Source organism: Lutra lutra, chromosome 6, assembly GCF_902655055.1.
Source record: "Lutra lutra chromosome 6, mLutLut1.2, whole genome shotgun sequence".
In the NCBI taxonomy this organism is placed as follows: Eukaryota; Metazoa; Chordata; class Mammalia; order Carnivora; family Mustelidae; genus Lutra; species Lutra lutra.
Window position 1 is genome coordinate 23,402,115 of NC_062283.1, and position 19,005 is coordinate 23,421,119.

At 42.1% G+C, this 19,005-nt stretch overlaps 2 protein-coding genes across 4 annotated transcripts in view; one reads left to right on the forward strand and one right to left on the reverse strand.

Annotated features, from left to right (window-relative positions):
• The window catches only part of LOC125102447 (uncharacterized protein C6orf201 homolog), a 29,914-nt gene extending 27,859 nt beyond the window's left edge, over positions 1 to 2,055 (reverse strand). For both annotated transcript variants that reach the window (XR_007128129.1, XM_047733694.1), the window contains exon 1: positions 1,770 to 2,055. Coding sequence is in view for 1 of the 2 variants with exons in the window: in XM_047733694.1 (XP_047589650.1) it covers positions 1,770 to 1,962 (193 nt within the window). In the remaining variant the exon portion in view is untranslated. The remainder of the gene's footprint in view (positions 1 to 1,769) is intronic.
• Positions 2,056 to 2,138: 83 nt separating this feature from the next.
• Positions 2,139 to 17,320, forward strand: FAM217A (family with sequence similarity 217 member A). 2 transcript variants are annotated; one of them, XM_047733958.1, is made up of 9 exons: positions 2,139 to 2,489; positions 4,137 to 4,369; positions 8,895 to 9,020; positions 10,107 to 10,194; positions 12,099 to 12,183; positions 12,342 to 12,355; positions 12,983 to 13,057; positions 13,139 to 13,206; positions 15,722 to 17,315. In XM_047733958.1, the coding sequence occupies exons 1-9, from the start codon at positions 2,472 to 2,474 to the stop codon at positions 16,935 to 16,937; spliced, it is 1,923 nt and encodes a 640-aa protein (XP_047589914.1). In that variant the 5' UTR covers positions 2,139 to 2,471; the 3' UTR covers positions 16,938 to 17,315. The 2 variants fall into 2 exon arrangements, with proteins under 2 accessions (XP_047589914.1, XP_047589915.1); XM_047733959.1 differs by lacking the exons at positions 8,895 to 9,020; positions 10,107 to 10,194; positions 12,342 to 12,355 and having other exon boundaries at positions 15,722 to 17,320.
• Positions 17,321 to 19,005: the final 1,685 nt, after the last annotated feature.

The following is a 19,005-nucleotide window of genomic DNA, read 5'->3' on the forward strand; positions in this document are numbered from 1 at the left end:
GGAGAGGGGAAATGTCAGCAGGAGGCTGAGTGAATGAGAGATCTCCAGCAAGGGAACCCACCAAACAGCCTGGAAAAAAGAAGCCAGCTTTGGAAAGCTGCCAGCCCTAGAAGTTATGAATGACTGGTGACAATTTGATATTTTACAGTCAAGGAAGTCTTTTCAGTTCTTCCTACCCTCACCCTTGTTGACCCAATATCAGCTAGGGAGCAGGGAAGGAGCGATAGAGAAAAAAAAAAACCACCACGTCACGGGAGTGGGGAGCAGGGAGGTTTTTACTCTGGTTGAGGTGTTTGGAATTTGGACACTAGAGTGGACTTTTTGTTATCGGAATGAACATGACCAGGAAAGCTGTAAGGTCTGCTCGTAATTTCACCCAAAGGTGATGAGTGAAGAGCAAGAGAATGGATGGGCCAAAGGGGGAAGTTGTGAGAAAAATGAAAATTATTTTCTACTTACTCTTTGCCAAGTTCAACTCATTTAATAAGTCAGTAACATACATTTTAAATTTTGACAAAGACTTTCAAAATATCTTCAAAAAATGTCTGAATCAATAAGCGTGCTAATACTGATTGTGAGGGTATTAATTTCCCCACATGTTCATCACAATTGATCTTTCAAGATTTGAGCAGTATGATGGCCTAAAAAATACCACCTTGATTTATTTTCTACTTCTTCCATTACCAGAGTGTTTGAACATTTTTCGTGCTTATCGATAATTTGCATTTCATCTTGGGAATTGCCTATCTATGACATGTATCACTTCTAGTAGGTTCCTTATATTTTCCTTGATTATTTTTATGTAATTGTTAGTGTAATCTAGATGTTGGGGTCAATTCATAAAACTGTGTTTTCAGGGACCAAGGACTAACCAGAATACAGATGGACAAATTTGCCATCAAACCTTCCTACCCATGACTTGTGTCTTAATCACTGTGGCAGCTGTTCCTTTGCTTTCTAAAGTCCATGGGCACAAGTGGCTACCAGCTACCTTTGTCCTTCATTGAAACGTGACAATTCAGGAGCCAAGCTCCACTCAATTCTGCAAATCAGTCCAGTTATCAACTGTCCTGACAGAATTCCAGCAGTGGTGGGCCACTCCAAACTCGAGAAACGGAAGGTCATTTGTAAGCCTCGTGGGGTGGGGGGAATATCCGGCTTCTCTCTGGAGAGGTACAAATGGAGGGAGAAGCAGCAGGAAAGAGAGCAAAGGCCTGAACTTCAACTTGAAGTTCTCTCACTCATCTCAAAATCACATCTACACCTTAAATTTTGTGATTATTTCCCACTTAGTCCACTTTCCATCATTCCATAGGTAAGCTTTGCTGAGAGAAGAGTTACAGACTTATCCCCGATCATAAAAGACCAGTGAAAGAAAAGGAATGGGAAGGAGTGATGGTGGAGTCCATCGCTGGGCAGGCTACACATGAGGCCAAGGGTCTCCAGGACGGACCACATCCACCTTGTAGAGAGTCAGTTCCTGGGGCACCTTGGTGGCTGTCGGTTGAGCATCCAACTTTTGATTTCAGCTCAGGTCATGATCTCAAGGTTGTGAGATCGAGTCCCCTGCGGGGCTCAGCGCTCTGTGGGGAGAGTGCTTGGGGTTCTCTCTCTCTCCCTCTGCCCCACCCCCTGCTCTGTCTCTCTCTTTCTCTCTCTCAAAACAAAACAATAACAAAACAGTTCTTGTGGCTAAAAGAAGCAGGAGTTTGTGCCAGTGTAAGGTGTGTGCTTGTTAAAAGAGCTCACAGCACCCTCTACCCACGTACAGCTTTGTTTGTCCTCTTCACTCTTGTAGGAATAAAGTTTCTCCATCAGATGGTTAGGCAGCAGTCTGTGAAGGCTGGACAGAGTCTCAAAGGTGTGACACAGAACCTCGGGCTGCACGTAGTTTTTCGGGGTCTTGGGTTTGTCTAGGAGAGGAAGTTTCAGTGGGAAGTGGTTGTTCTTGGCTGTCCCCATGATGATCCACTGAGTTCGAGACAAGAACAAACAGAAAATTGAAAAGGTGGGACCCCTTGTCGTTATTCCTTCTCCACACTTTTCTCCATCTCTGAGGAGATGATATGGAATCCCTTTTCTGGTCTCTGATTGCTTAGCGTTCTGAGAGTCACAATGGCCTGGACCTTGGCCTGGAACCCTGAGTGCTCCTTCTATCTTCAAACCAGAGGAAATCGGCCAGTCAAAAACACCTTGCCAAGTCTTACAGGGATTTCAGGCAGAAACTCCGGTTTCCTGTCTGACCATGAGCAATACCTGAGGAAAACAGCGCGCTTTCCCGAAGGGATGAGGGGAGGCCAGGGTGCACGCCTCCAGTGCCGTTGCTCCAGCTGGGGCTCCGCCTGGGCCATGCCACCTGGGTGTGCCTAATTACGACTCCACAGACAGATGGGCCCTGAGGGAGAGCGCTGACATCAACACAGTTCCCAGGCAGAACTGAGGAACGAGCTCCATCGTCCCAAACTGAGGAAATGTCCAGATTAACACAGGTAAGGAGCCCACCTGCTGCTTATTCTCTTCTCCAAACTGAACAGAGGAAACCAAATGCTCAATTCTAGCCTGACTGGCAGAAGCCATGCTTCACTGTGGATCCTGGACAGAAGTACTAAATCATCTTAAGCTCCCACACTCGATGGCACAGCCCAGAGCAAGATAAAAGGTGCCACGGGCTCCTCCCAGATTTGGGGCAAACATGCAAATACTAAGGGTGGTTCTAGCTACTACTTGATCTCAGCACGCTCCACCCAGGGGGCCGGGTTCACCGTCATTGCTCTGTCCCATGAACTGGCTGGGAATCGCAAAGTGATCAGAAATGGGGAAAGCCATGGGGCCAGGCATGCAGAGGACAAGAGCTGGGAGAGTTGGCCAGCTTTTTACCAAACGTAAAACCCCTTGGCCAAGACTATAAAAACTCCAGGATTATATTGTAGGATATGTTAGCGCCCAGTGCAGAAGATACCAACTTTCACTTCTTAACTTTCGGGTTCATTTTCCATTTGCAAACTTAAAAATTAAGACTTTTAAACATACACAAAAAAGGTGTATTTTAAATATACTTAAAATATGTTATAGAATCAGAACCGCTTGAATGGAATGTCATTCTCATGATCTCATGGGTATTTTTGGGAAGAGAAGGGAACGGGTGGAAGTGAGGAGGGGTAGAATATTTTGATAGATGGAGACTTCTTTCTTCTAAGCAAACCTGAGTGTATTACTCTAAGTATTTATAAACCGAAAAGAACAGACCATGTTTTAAGCCATTCAACAGGCCAAGGAAGTGATATATTAAAATTCTTTATACTGCGTGTAAATTTATATATATGTATTTATATATAAACTGATATATCAATATAAAGTAATTGATACACATATATAATGCTTTATATAAATTTATATATCAATATAAATCGATGAAGATGTATTTATATAATGCGATGTCAATACCATTGACTGTATTCCCTATACTGTACCCTTAATCCCCACCATATGTTCTTAATCATGGCTTTACATAGCAACTGATGGAGTGTTTCTAGTTATCCGGTTTAATGACTGAAATCAGAAGTAGGCCATAATTATGATATTTTATTTTTAAGTAAACTATCTGATGGACACATGTCTTTTGCAACGGATAAGACTTCTCCAAGGAATCTATCTCCTTCGGTTTTCTCTAATTGTGCCTCAGTGGAGAGAAGACTGTTCAGGACCCCAGGGCCCCCCTGCTGCTAACTAGTTCTGTAATCTTAACCTCAGCCAGCCAGGTCTCAGCCTACAGAAGGAATGTGCTCTGATGAAACAGACTCTTCTATTTTGTATCTTGTTTAGATTTTGGTTTATTTCCAATGCCGTTCTTCCATGATCGATATATTTCCATCTCCACAACCACAGTGGTACCATATAATTATTTTCTCAAAGAAAAGATAAGAGAGAATTCTCCTAAGCCAGTCCCTCCCTTTCTATGGCGACCGCGAGTTGCTAGGAAGGGCCAGCCGCGCCGCTCAGGTAGAGCAACAGTTGTGTTATTAACTAAATTGATCCCACAGCATATCACCTGCAGGACACGGGGTTGTTTTTCTAGTTAGGCTGATCTCTTATTCATGACTTTTAGGTAAACGGCAATTCCTTTTTTTGTTCCAAAGAGGGCTGTCGTGTCTCCCGAACACCTTCCCCTCCCCCTCTGCCACAGCGGATGTGACAAGATCAGCTGGCTTCCAGAAGGCAAAGTGTTCAGTAATGTCCAAAGGGAAAAGATCATCTCCAGGTTTCTTAAAGAAAGCGTTCTAAAGAGAGTGTTCCGATCAAAGCAGACGAGGTGGGAGGGTTCCAGCCGCCAGAAGGAGGACCCAGGCTACACCTTTCCTGGCACCAGAAAGTAAGTCCTGACCCTGAAACTTAAAGCTTCCAAGTGTATTGGTGATTTAAGGCTAAGAAAACACGACTGCAGAGCATAGACATGTCTGAAGGACAGAAGCCATAAAGCTATTCCAACGGCAGGCATCAAGTCCTCCAGAAAAATCTAAAATAGAGCTGGACATATACAATGGAGAATTTATTCAAAAGTCCTGGCTGCAACTTCTGCAGGTGTAGAATTTGCCCGTGGGTCTGTTTGTCTTTTGGAAAGATGTTCCTGGCAGCTCTATCACATTCATTCTATGAATAGATTTTAAACAAGATTCGTTACACTTTTGCAACAAAATGGTGGTCTCCCAGACAAGGGAGCAAACTGTTCAAGGTGAATTTTTAAAAGAGAAAAACAACACCTAACTAAAAAAATATTTTTATACGTATTTCCTAAAAAGGAATTGTACACACCCAAGGAAGTTAGGACATTTCAGGTAAATGCTCACAGAAATGGAGTCCTCAGTCGGGGATAAATCTGATTGTCTATGAGTGAAAGAGAAAGCAGAAGCTGGAAACAGGGGAAGCACAGGACTGGTTACTTAACCACACACAAAATACAATTGCCCAGCATTGAACTGCAGTGTTTCCCACTGCATATAGCCTCGTATGTACCTGAGAACAAAAATGCGTGTCATTAATTAGAAAATATGGTCTTGACTTCCTAAAAGCATTTACATAATTACACAGAACAAGATTCCATGGCAGTAAATAGCCAGCCATGACACTGACAATGCAGCAGGGGCAAATAAAGGGAGGTGAAGGCAAACACGCGGGTTACCTAAAAATATGAAAGGTTTTGAAAGAGGTGGACTGAAGAGGAAGGATTTCCCCGCAGGATAATTAGAGGCTAAGTGGTGTTGTCACTGACATTTCTTTGCCTCACCCTGGGCTACAAAAAGGAATGTCTTATCAAAGTGCTTTCCGAAAGAGTCTTCTGTGGGCCCAAATTGTCACCTCTCTCAGAGTAGGGGAAACTGAGGTTAGCAGCAACGCATGCTTACCGACCAAGGGATGGGCCCAAGGCTTCCCTTCTTTCCACCAATTCAGACTACCTCCGTATTCATGAATGTAAGAGCTTGTACAATGCCACGAGACAGAACATCACCTCATCTTTCTTCACTGGGTTAGCTAAAGAGGTACAGTTTTAAAGTAAGGCAAGCCTTGATGCTACCTCTAAGAGCTGAATTCCCAGAGGGGTCTTAGGGAGGCCTCAAAGGAAGGTGCGTTCTGTTGGGCTAAGGACTGATATTAGAACTGCCCCCGATCTGGAGACCAGTCCCCTGTCTAATGACTTCCTTCAAGGCTGGATGACAGCCAACCCAGACTCAAAGTCTCGGAGTGGGTATGATTCTTGTCATCGTTGCCCTTATATTTCCCATGACCACAGTGTCTCACGCTTACTTTCCCTCTTTCTCAGCCGTCTCTCCTCACCGCCCCGACTGCGTGCTCTCCTGTAGGACTCTCTACAGGGACGAGGCTGTCACTATCGTTTTAAAACTTTATGATTTTTATGCTGACATCAAAGCATTCAAAAAGTCTCCAGAGAAAGGAAGGAGAGTCGAATTGATAAAGGTTTTTAGGAATATGTTGTCAAGAAAAAAAAGAGAGAGAGAGAGAGAGAGAACCTTAGAGGATGTATTTACGGATGACGAATCTCAGAGGGACTTTAAGGGATCAGGGATCAGTTCATGTTCTGAAACCAAAGGAAAATGCAGAAACCAACATAAAGCAAGGATAGTGGGAGGTGTGGAAGTTAAATAAATGACATGCGTGCACGAATACAGATATGCACACATCACTTTCATCTCCTATCCGTAGAACAGAAAAAAAATCTTTTTCCCAGCTAGATTTATTTGTAGAATGTGTTAGCTGGGAGTACATGGACCCCAATATTTACCCAATTCAAGTGACTGTAATTTGGGAAAAACAGTATCTTGAAGGCTCAGGTTGCTCATTTGTAAAATAGGAATAACTAGTGGGACCAATTTCATTGTGTTGTTAAAAGTATAATATTGGTTAATCTACATAAAATGTTCAGCATTATGCCTGCCCCATGATAACCAAATTTTATTTCTTGCAAATGTTATTTTTTGGAGTACTTAAATTAATTCCAACATTTATTGAGTACCTACTATAAGCCAGGTACCAGGCCAGATAGAATAGGCCAGGTCTTGCCTTTAAGGTATTGGAAAAGATAGCGAGTGAGATATTGTAAATGAATTATAATGTAACTGTGAGAAGGGAATTGTAAGCAAATAAATCATAATAATATGAATGAAGGGTCTTGGAAGAGGTAGCAATTTATTCTTCCCTGAGGGATTAGGGAAGATGATTTGTGAGCTAGATTTATATGGATAGGACTTAACTAGGTGGGTAAAAGGAGGGAGGAGGGAAGAAAGAAGGAGCTATATTTGGGGGGGTGTATGTCCTGGAGGAGACAGAGTGTTTAGAAAAATTGCAAAATATCTGAGGTGTTTGTATATATGTAGGCACTGGAAGTGATAAGCAGACACTAAAGCCTGGCTTATTCTTTGGGATTTAGGAGGGCATTAGAGCAGATCAGTGCTTTTTATCAGCAGAATGGAAAATAGTCTGAAGGAGAAGAGAGCACCTAGGAGGGAGGCATCCAAAGAGGCCTATGCTAATCTTATATTCATTCTCCTATATTTACTTAGCTCCTACTATGTGCCTAGCACAGTTTTTAAAAAAGACTTTATGTATTTGTCAGAGAGAGAATAAGTAGGGAGAGCCGCAGGCAGAGGGAGAAGCAGACTCCCCACTGAGCAGGGAGCGAAATGCAGGACTCGATCCCAAGACCCTGGGATCATGACCTGAGCGGAAGGCAGACCTTAACTGACTGAGCCACCAGGCATCCCATGCCTAGCACAGTTTTAAAGTGACGGGGTGTATCAATGAACTAGACAGGCAAGGCCTCTGCCATCATAGTTTTATACTCTATTGGGAAGAGACAGGCAATAGAAAACCACACATGATTAACAAGACTGTGAAGAGTACAGAGAAAAAATTAAAACAGGGTGTTACGAATTAGAGTCATGTGGATGGGAAGGTGTCTTTGAAGTTGGGTCAGAGCTGGCCTTACTAAAGGAAAACAGATGTGCAGAAGAAGGAGACTGACCCCTCTGGGTAGGAGGTACAGGAGGGAGATCCAAGAGCTGACAAACCCTTGAAATTATGTTGGACATTTGGTTTTCTATGTGCATTTTTCTGGGAAGACTCTCAGAAGAGCATGGCATCGCTTCCCCCCAAATGTTAAGAACCAGTGCATTTAGATGCTTAATGAAGCATTTTGGGGCTTGAATCCACAGTCGGATGTTCAACCCAACAGAATGCAATAGTATCATCAGCAAAGGATTGCAAAAATGTCTTCCTCAAATGTCAGTGCCTCATTATAAAAAATATATCTGACATTCTTAGTAAACATTTTAGTAAACATTTCGTTTACTTACACCCACATATCAATCATAAATATGTAAGTATTCACTTATATATATATATATACTTATGTTATATACATATGTACAAAATAATGTGTATATATCCATATTATATTCGTGTATATATATCCATAATATATCCATATATATGATATCCACATATATATACATATATATCTATAATATATCCATTTATATATGTGTGTATATATATATATATATAAACATTCCTCCCTCTGCCACCCCACACACTTATTTCAGTGAACTGAAGTAAGAGATAGGCATTTGGAGGGCAAAATTGGCCTCGTATCATCTACATGCATCCTAGGTAGAAAAAAAAAATCAGCTTTTGTTCTTTCTGTTGTAAGACCAACGACTGATCGGGAACGACCAGCGGTGGGCTTGCTCTCAGCTGGGATACCTTCCTTCTTCCAACTTCATTATCTAAAAATCATACACTATAAGCCCAGACAGGACCGTACATTACTGGTGCAAATACAGAGAGCGAGCTTGGTCTAACGCACTACACCCTCGAGCTGCTGGCTTTATTCGAACCGGCGCCAGGGACCCACCGGGCGCCACGCAGAGCTCTCAGGTCAGGGTCAGGTCAGGGCCTGAGAAGGCCTGGGAAGGCCCCCGGCGGCCGTGACCTCCGCCCCTGCGCAGCCCGAGGGCGGCCCCTCCACGCGCGATGGCCGAGCGGGCCGGGCCGCCGCTGGGGAGGCGCGGAGGGGCGCAGGGGCCCGGGCTCCGGCTCGGCGCCCTCCCCCGGTGGCGCCGCCCGTGCCGCGGGCTTGGCGGCCTGGTGACCCCCGAATACCCGTGGCCCTGGTGGAACGCAGAGCCGTCGGGGGCGCCCGCGCTCCATGGTAGTTGCCGGGAGACCCGGCCACGGGGGAGGCCCGCGGAGCAGCCGCCCTGGCCGAGGCTGGCCTCGCTGGGCCCGGCCCGGGTCCCGGCGGTCCGCAGGCCGTCCAGCGCCGAGGGGGCCGTGCTCCCGGCCGGCCGCCGCCCGCTGCCCTCCCTGTCCTCCCGCCGCAGGAAGGCCGAGTCCGAGGGGGCGCCCGTCAAGCCGTTCGCCCCGTACGCGGAGGTGCCCGGGCCTCGGGACGGCAGCGCCCTCGGAGACGACGCCGAGGACGACACGTGGGCCTGCGGCGCGGTGGGGTAAGAGGCCTGGGCCGGGGCGCGCCCGCGAGCCCCACCTGCTGACCCCTGCTCTGCTCTCGCGACCGATGGCCCGGCCTGGGGGAAGCCGGGGGGGGTGGGTTGGTATGAGAGGGAGGGGTTGCTCGCCCGCGGGCTTTGGGCCGCCCACCTGCATCTCCCTGCCCTCCTGCCCCGAGGCTCCTTTCCTGACCCCTGATCACGAAGGCCCCGTGTCCTCGGGCCCCTCCTCCAGGCGCCCGGCGCCCTCCTCCGTGGCACACACGTGGGTGTCCCCACGTAGCGCCATCTGTTCAGCAAACTCCCTCCTCTTCATTGTCGCATGCCAGGGCCTAGCTTGGAGCAGGGGGAGCAATACTTACTGTATTCTCTGTTTCTTCAGGATACACCTTTCCCTCTAGGAGACAATAAATTGTAAACAATTCGCAAATACACTGATTACTGCGGTGGCTTTAATTTGTGATTCTTTCCGGATAGTCCTACCTTAACCCAGTGGTTGTTCTACCTGTTATCTGGTAGTTCTCGGATCCTTCTACCTTAAACAGTAGTGGGCTTACATACCGCGGTAGTGGGGCTTGGAGAGTGGTGCTTGGCCCTGTGGGCCTTTTAGTGACCCCGAAACCCACACGAGGTGCTTGTCCTGCCTGTAAGGTTAATCCTGCTTTCAAACGTAGCACCTGTTTTGAATAATTAAAAGCAGAGTTCATGGCCCTGCTTTATAAGTTCCAGATAATTCATCATGTTCTTTCTAATTTGTATTTTATCTTTCTGTCTGATAATGTCTCTGTTTTCACCTAAGACCTTAATTTCCTGATCTTCCATCAGTTACATTTTACAATTTGCTTTTCCCGGTGCCTTTTCTCTTCTTCTTCTTCTTTCTTTTTCTTTTCTTTTTTCTTTTTTTTTGGACTGGCTTGCCCCTTGTTTCTGGCTGATTTCGTACTGTTAGCCCTCCTGTGCCCTCATAGTCCCGTTCTGCACTTGAAGCATTGTTGGCCCTCCTTTAGACTGGAACCAAAGCTCAAGGTTTTAAAACAAGCGTTGTGTACCTTACCCATAAATGTGCCTGTCCCACAACCTATATAGGATTTTAAGGAAACAGAGGAGCAAAATGGGGAGAAGAAATGGTGAGAACAGTGGTACCAACTCGTGTGCAACCAACATCTCCCATGAGGTAAGGCTAATGGTGTTAACCTGAGCATTTGGGCCCCTCCCCTGGTCAAGACCTCGCTCCCACTGAATCTGACTGCCTACATCCCTGCAGCTTTCTCTCTGAGCATTTTGCACTGAGTTGTCCTCTTGGCACTTTTTGGAATATCAAATGGGAATTTTTTTTCTTTCTTTTAATAAAGGAAAAATTAACCAGCTTCTCTCCGAATTTTGAAATGGTTCTTATTGCACTGGTTTTCCTGAAAGATGCTACCTTGCTTCCTCAGGCTGTGCTCACCTTTTTTTATTCTCTCATAGGTATTCTGTAAGAAATGTTGGTAAGGCAGGGGGGATGTCAGAAAGCGTTTTCAATTCCCAACCTGTAAGAAGTTTGCAATCCAGCAGACCTCGTGTGTAGTTGATAGCCTCCCTTACCAGTTGACAGATTGGGTTATATTTATCTTATTATATGATCTGATAAAAACTGATTATATATCTGCAGTTTTTATCAGCTTCCCTTTCCGTGTCACTGTAAGGGTATTTCTGCCACATGGATTTTGTACATCAGTGAACCAGGATCAGAGAGCTGAAAGAAGTCTAATAATCTGTCAGGATGCTTTTAAAAAAATAAATAATTGAGACTTACCTTCATCCTACTGAGTCAGACCTTACAGCAATTTTTTTCAAGTAGTATCATTTTTTAATGATGCATTTATTTTAGAGAGAGTGAAAGCGAGGTGAGGGGCAGAGAGAGAGCGAGAGAGAGAGAGAGAGAGAGAGAGAGAGAATGAATCTCAAGCAGACTCCCCGCTCCGTGCAGAGCCTAACTCGGGTTTGATCCCATGACCCTGAGATCATGACCTGAGCTGAAATCAAGAGTTGGATGCTTAACCAACTGAGCCACCCAGGCACCTCTCAAGTATCATTTTAAAAATGCTCCCCAGATGATTTTCACAGAGACTAGACCTAATTACGTGTCATCTTGGGGAACAGGAAATTAATCTCCAAAGATCATCTGTAGCCAACCTTCCAATGTTCAGCTATCTTTCCAGCAGGACATAATTTTCCTGTGGGCCAATTAAATCCTCATATTGTATTTAAGCTGATTCTCCCTGTTCCTGCTTTAGTTTGGGAGTGATACCTAACATTTTATTTGTGTGTTGCTGAATTTAATTTACAAAGGATTTTCTCCGTTGAGTTAGAAAACAACTGAGTTTGCTCTTAAAAAATTACTTAAAAAAAAAAATAAACTCCTCACCTCTTCACTTTCCCTATTCCGGGATAATTTGTTATAATCCTCTCCTGCACACACCCCACATTTTCCCCCCACAGCATTCAGCACAATGTCTGAAACATAAATACTGGTACATATTAGTACCATTTCCTATTCATTTTTTCACTTGCTTTTGAATATTTCCTGAGTGTGTTTCAATGTCTAGAATCTAGAATGAGTAGCAGGCTGGTCAGTGTTGAGTACAATTTGAAGATTAGAGAATTTTCTTTGGTGGACGGAAAGATTTTATAGATCTGGTGTTCAGATACAGGAAATTGGGTGAATGTGCCATTGTGTACCAGCGACACACTGAACTAGGTATTTTATTATATTTTTAAAATAGAAAATTTTTAAACTTTTAAAATTTTTAAATGAATTTTGAAAACCTTTGTGTCATTATTTTTAACAAAATGAGAATGAAACCATAAATTATTGTAAAAGCCTATCTACTAGTAGGTGTTATCAAGCTGATAATAATTTGAGAAGAGAATGCTGCATGCTTCTCAAAAATACTGGTAGTGTTCTTATATAAAGGAGAATGGGTCACAAAACTTTATGCCTTTCTCGTGTTTTAGCCACAGACATGAAAAATTATGTACTTGAGCTTTTAAAGTGTTCTTAATATTAAGTTTATCCTAAAACAAATATTGTTTTAGAACTTGTCTCATCGGAATTTGGATTCAGAAGTACCTGCTCCTGAAAATAAAAATCTCCCACCTGGGAAGGATAGTGCAGCAGGTGGTAAGAAATCCTAGATGTGTGTATTTATTAATACTGCAAATTTATGTTCATTCATATTTATAATATGAATAACCATTCATATTAAAGGGGGTTTGTTTTTCAGACAACCAGTTTTATGTAACTATTAATTGTCATTTTTTCCATATACATTCTTTCAGGCAAAATTAACAAGGTAAGGATAAACGTTTGGCTTTAAATAATTCACAAAACACTTTTGAAATTATATGTATGTTCATTAAAAAATTTCTTGAAAAATTTCAATTTCATTTCTGTAGAGTTCTTCAAACAAGTCAAAGCCTTTTCTGTTCTACAGAAAAAGGGCAGCAAACTGGTCATTAAGTTAATATTTTATTACATATTTTTTCAATATAGTAATGTCAGAAATGGAAATTAACATTGTAGTGGCTATAGTGTTTCGTAGTCATTGCCAAAAGAAAAGTAGTCTCAGCTCGTAAGATATGATGAGGCAGTTAAAATGATTAATGTTTTGTTTTGAAGTGATAAGGCAATTAATCTTTCATCTACTTTTTTTGAGCAAAATATAAAACACTTAACGGTTAGTAAGATAAAGATAATCTTAATGATATTCGAGGCTCATCAGTTCACACTGTTGGTATTTGTAACAGATTATGCTGATTCCTGCTGAAGTCAGTAAAAACAAGTGATATCTGCATGTATAAAAGGGAGTATTATATGACCTTACTATGTATTTCTTGGTTAGAACAAGAACTATACATTCTTAGAACAATAACAGGGAATAGAGATATATTGTGTTTAAAAGTCTTCTGCTGCTTTATAGAACCATTTGGAAATTCCAATAGAGCAACTGGTGCTAGACCCAAATTTGTCAGAACATGCTCACAAAAGAACACAGGTGAGATTTATTCATCATACTCAAAGTATTTTTCTTTCAACACGTGCAGTTACTAAAATGTCCATGTTGTTCTGTTATCAGAATAGTAAACAAGGGATATTTCAGTTGTGGAGTTATCCTTTTAACGAAGGAAGTACCATGGAGAAGAGGTGAGAGAATATTTATCTCCATAAGCCTCTAAATTAGTGAGATACATTTAAAAACAAATAAGTTAACTAGTCCTCTGATACACAAGGAGAAAAAACAACTGGAAGAAAAAGTATTGTGTGTCACTTGTGGGAAATTATGGAAACTCACCGTAAAATAGGAAGTGGCTGGCATACACCACAGAGATCACCTGTATATGAAGAATTCAGAGGTCCCTGTGCCCTTATAATGAGAGCTCCCATGGATAGAGTTGGGGCTTCTCACCAAAGGGAAGAGGAACTGTAATAAAAATATAATAGCCCACAGGCAGGAATGATTTCTGTCCCTTGTATATATTAATTCATTTAACTGTCGCAACAATCCTGTAAGGCACTGCTGTCAGCATCCCTATTTTACAGGTGAGGACATTGAGTCAGGGTGACGAGGTACATAACTTGCCCAAAGTCATACAATGAAGGAGTGGTAGAACCAGATTCATGCTCTTGTGTGCTACAGTATATTGCTTCGCACACCTTACCTGGGTTTGAATTCTTATTTTTTGGTTCTTAAACTTTAGTGGGTGTTGGAACCAGCTGGAGCGTGTCTCACAGACACAGGTCACTAACGTGGCGATTCCGTTTATTGAACACCGGGTCACTTTAACATACCGTGTGTTGTTTAATGGAGAGCCCAAGTACTGGATCAGAACTAGAATTAGTTCCTCAGTTTTGTTCCTGCTTTTGAGGAGCAGTCTCCCAGAGGACTTTCCTTCCAGGAGGCTCAGGACAAAACTCAGTGTCATGCTGAAATTCGAGGCGTGAATACAAGAAGTGCTAAAGGGACCGCAGTGACTCATGTCCTAAGGGAACATCAGTGTGAGGGGCATAGGAAAGGCTACTTTGACTAGAACGAACTCTGCTGGGAACAGGGTTTCAAGGTCAGAGGTCAAATGAAACGAATTGAATGTTATCCTACTAACACACAGCGAATGTAAACTGAGTCAGTGGAGGGCAGTGGCTAGGATTACCAGCACGGGGCACCGCCACTCGGGTTTAAATCCCACCTCCACCCCTTACCACACTGTGCCTCAGTTCCCTTCCCCATAAAAGAAAATAAAAGTGCTTATCTTGTGGGGTTGTTGTGAGGACTAAACAGAATCCGGTGTTTCTTAGGTATTTGTTATAATCCTGGGGAAGCCTGAGTATGTTGTTCAGTTGGAAGTCCTGTATCAGTGAAATATTCCGTTACCGAAATGTTTCTCCTCAGTATGCCATCAAGAATAAAATACCTTTCATTTAGCATTTAACGTTTTTGCAAAGTATGTTCATGTAATTGTTTTGCTTCTCAGACCACCCCAAGTTTGGTACTATCATTACCTCTGGCGGCAAAGGGTTTCACACCTAGGTCCTCACCCCCAGATTCCATGCTCTTTTCACTAAACAACATGGATCCTGTCTCTTCTCAATTGTAGATTTAAAGTGACTTTTTTGTTGCTTTACAAAGGCAAGTGAGTTTAACTAATATTTACCTGAATCAATAATTTTTTAGTATTTTCTATAGAAATAAAAGTATTTTTCAAAATCCCTCAAGAATACTTTGCTGTCTTTATTGTAAACTGGCATTAAAGGAAGCGAGAAGAGAGTGAGACTATATATGTCAATTAATGCTTCAGCTCTTCCAATGTCGGTATTTCTAATAAGCTTTAAAAAAAAGAACTTTAAACTCAATAATCTATGGCATCTCTCCTTCGCAGTTTCATTCTAATAAACTACCTAGAAGCATTACTCATAAAAGAGTACCATCTAATGAAAATTACTATGGGATAATTTTTTAATTGTGCAGTTAGTTTCTTTTTTCTCTCTTTCTCTCTCTTTCTCTCTCTTCCTCTCCCTTCCTCTCCCTTCCTCTCCCTCCTTTTCCTCCTCCCTCCCTCCCTTTCTCCCTCCTTTCCTCCCTCTCTCCCTTCCATTCTTCCTTCCTTCATTCCTTTTTATACTAAGGGATAATTTTTTGTAAACATTGTTTTGCTTCCTTTTATGTTAGCATAATTTTTTAAAACCACAGTGGCTAAAGTAGACTTTATTGAGTAACTTAATTACATTCTTTGAGTTTCCTTTCATCTAATCCCAGGTCCCTGAACGTTTCACTATAATTTCAGTTTGAGTTGGAGAGCCCCCTTCTCAGACATCATCACTGCATGCACAGTATATTCATAGGCAAATAGATATAATTACCATTTTTAACCTAGTGGGCATTCATACAAACAGCTAGCCATTTGTGGGTAGAATGATCTAGTCACCTGGACATGTACAGAGGGTTGTCTAGTTAATATTCTGATCTATACTTTAAAAAATGTATGTAGTTTTATATAATTGAGCATATTTGGAAATGAATATATCTTTCTTATAGATAGATACACATAGGCCATTAGAAACCAAACATTACCCAGTCTTTGATGATTTTGCTTATTGATTATCATTTTAACAGCATTTTAATTCTAGTCAACAAACCATTCACTATTTAAATCATTTTTTAAAGAGATTTCAAGAAGTCTGCAGTGGAACCTGGCTTTAATGTAACCAATAACCCCATGAAGCTCTTCACACTGAACCACTCACTGACTACTGCTTCAGTAGATAAGCAAGTTGGTTCTTACCCTGGCCTACAGGTGCCATCGGGCCTCTGCTGGCCCTATGCTGATGGAGACTTTTTTAAGGACAGAAATGAGCCTTATATTAATTTATGTTCAGCTGTGGAAAACAATAATGGTGAAACTTTATCTGCCCCAAATTGGAATTTGAAATATGGAAACAGCAGTATGGAGGAAAACTTAACAGATGAAAGTGATTTATCAGAAAGTGAAAAAGCAAATGATAGTTTGCTCAGCTATTTTAAAAAGATGGATCTGAACTTAAAGCCAGAAATGATAGAAAACGTTGAGGAATCTTTCACAGAGGAACCAAGTGAAGTATTTCCATATCCTGATTTTCTCCCTTCTCCTTTCAATAGTCTGGACTTGCACAAATTAGCCCTCTCAAAATCTGAAAATTGGAAAGTGACAGTGGAACCTCCAGAAAGCTCTATTGAACGTTTGATAACCCGTTTACTGGAAATGGAAAGATTACAACACACGACTATACAAAAAGAAAGGCCCAGACTACAAACTACCTTCTGTGCTCCAGCAGCTACTGAACGACCCTTTTCCTCCAAAGCTATCCCCAAAATGAGACAGCCAAAACTTTCAGACTCTTTGAGTCTTCAGACAACTTGTGTAGATAAAAGTCGCGAAAAAAGAAAAAGCAGTTCTGGGTCTTGCAAACTTGAACAAAATGCTTCAAAATGGAATTGGAGCAATGTTGGCAATACACACAAATGGACTTCTAGACCACCACCTCTAAAAAGTTCATTCACCACCAAACAGTTGATTGCAACTTGTGATGACATTAGGAATCTCAAAAGCTCCATTTTAAACCCATGCCAAGAACTCTCAGCCAAGCCCACTAGTTCCCAAACAACTCAATCGGTTAAAATGGTCTCAACAAGATGTCTGCCACCAAGGTCTCCAATACCAGTTTCGCCTATACCTCTGTCTTTTCCCGAAAATCAGAGAGAAGACGATAAGGCACCAAGGACCAAAAAGAAACCTTATCAGAAAAACATAGAATTGAACAAACCATTCTATATTCAGAAGTTAAACTGTTTATCGCCTTCCTTTGTAGGTAAGGACAAGTGTTCACCCATTGATCAAAAGTAACTTTTCTCTCCTATATCTCAATGTGAGCAAATCTATTGCCAAGAAACTTGGCTAAAATATGGTTCATCATGCCGAGATACAGGTATTACACACGTGAAGAACTTGCTGTGCTGTGGAGTGGAACTTGTGAAAAGCACTGCTGAGGTGTCTCTATGTAAATCCAAGAGCTTCCATCCTGACATATTTGACAATCTTTTGCATGTCATGTTTCAAAGGAATGTTTGCCTTAGTAAACTATTCAAAAGATTATTCTTTTGTTGTGTTTCCCAGTAGAATTCCATCATCAGTAAATGCTGTAATCGACTGGTTGCTGGTGTATTTCATTTTCTGTTATAGCTTTAAGAGTAAATTACCTCTTAGCGAATTAATTTTTTTAGTTCTTCCGACTCTGATACCTTTTTTTCCCTCTCCTTTACTATCTCTAAAAATCTCCTTTGTCTATCATCTTGAACCTATCTTTTGGTATTTGCTTGGCCATTAAAAGCTAAACTACTGGGGCACCTGGGTGGCTCAGTGGGTTGAAGCCTCTGCCTTCGGCTCAGGTCATGATCCCAGAGTCCTGGGATCGAGCCCCACATCGGGCTTTCTGCTCAGCAGGAGTCTGCTTCCTCCTCTCTCTCTGCCTACTTGTGATCTCCGTCTGTCAAATAAATAAATAAAATCTTTAAAAAAAAAAAAAAGCTAAACTACTTGTGATTTTGTTGAATTAATATGCAAGGTCCTCTAGATCCTCCAGTGTATCTTAAAAATTGTTCCTTTCCCAGGTCTTCTGTCACATACATGAAAGCGAGATCTGTTATCTTGGGGCCAAATGATGTTGTAGGCATGAAACAACCCTCTTCCACTCAGACCTAACAACAGTTTTGGAATGTCAAAGGAAAAATGAGAAAAGGTTGATGTACACAGAGCAGCCAAAATGTCACGTTAATGGAACTTTTCCCAAAGTTCTTTGTTCTTGCAAGTCTTAACTGCCCCGCCCCTTGTTAGTTGAAATGCAAGCAGGGAAAGCATCTTAACTTGTTCAAAAGAAAAGTGTGTGCGTGTAGGGGAGACCATGCGACTGACACACCTTACTGCACCTAATCAGGGAAACAAAAAAAATTGAGTCTGGGGTTCTCTCACAGCCCCAAGGACGTGGAATCCAGGAGTGGGGCTGGGGGACCTGCACTGTAAACAAACATTCCAGGTGATTTTAATGCAGGTGATTCTTGGATCACACTTCGAAAAACATCTTAAAGGAAAAAGTTGATGTAAAATGGATGTTTGGGGGTGGGTGTAGTGTGCTTTGGTTTCAGTGGATGTTTGGTGAATTCGAATGAGTTTGTTTTGTGAGGAAAGAAATAGTTTTATTAACTGAGACAGAGAAAGCTCTCAGGAGTGAGAGGGGTCCCATTAGGGTTGCCCTCAAATGAGTTTTTGGTAAACATTAAAAATAACACGATGAAAACTTCAAGCATTGCCCAAAGGAAAATGAGAAGTAAAAAGCTCTCCCTACTCCCAGCCCACTGCCAAGGCATGGTCAATATTGTGTATCATCTTTGCTGCACCGCACCCCCCCCCAAAAAAAAGCAAGATGAAATATTCAAGATTGGGATAGGCGAGATGAACTAAAAGACACTTCAAATACATGTTGAAGAAAGCAACTGTGGTTTCACTTTCCTCTATTCTATTCCTCTATTTTTAGTAAAAGAATAAGGTTCAAAGAATTTTCTTAGAAGCAGAGGTAAAAGAGAGTAGGTTTAGTTTTTAGATTAATTTCAAAGAACTTTCTAGAACTGTATCAATACGACCATAGAAAAATAAACTGTTCAGGATAACTTACCATAGAACAGTATTTTACCTAAATCCCATACAGTTGGTGTCATTATCCCAAGTGGTAGAACATCCCTTTCCCAGAACAGCATGTAAAAATGGACTTGTGCTTTCACACCATCCCAGCTTCCCCACTCAACCACCTTTCCTTTCATTCTTAAGAGTTCTAACTTGAGTCCCGAGCCTTATTTGGCAGCCTTCGTACCCATTCTCATTTTTACCTTCTTTACCCTGCTTGGATCTTATCCCTTCACTT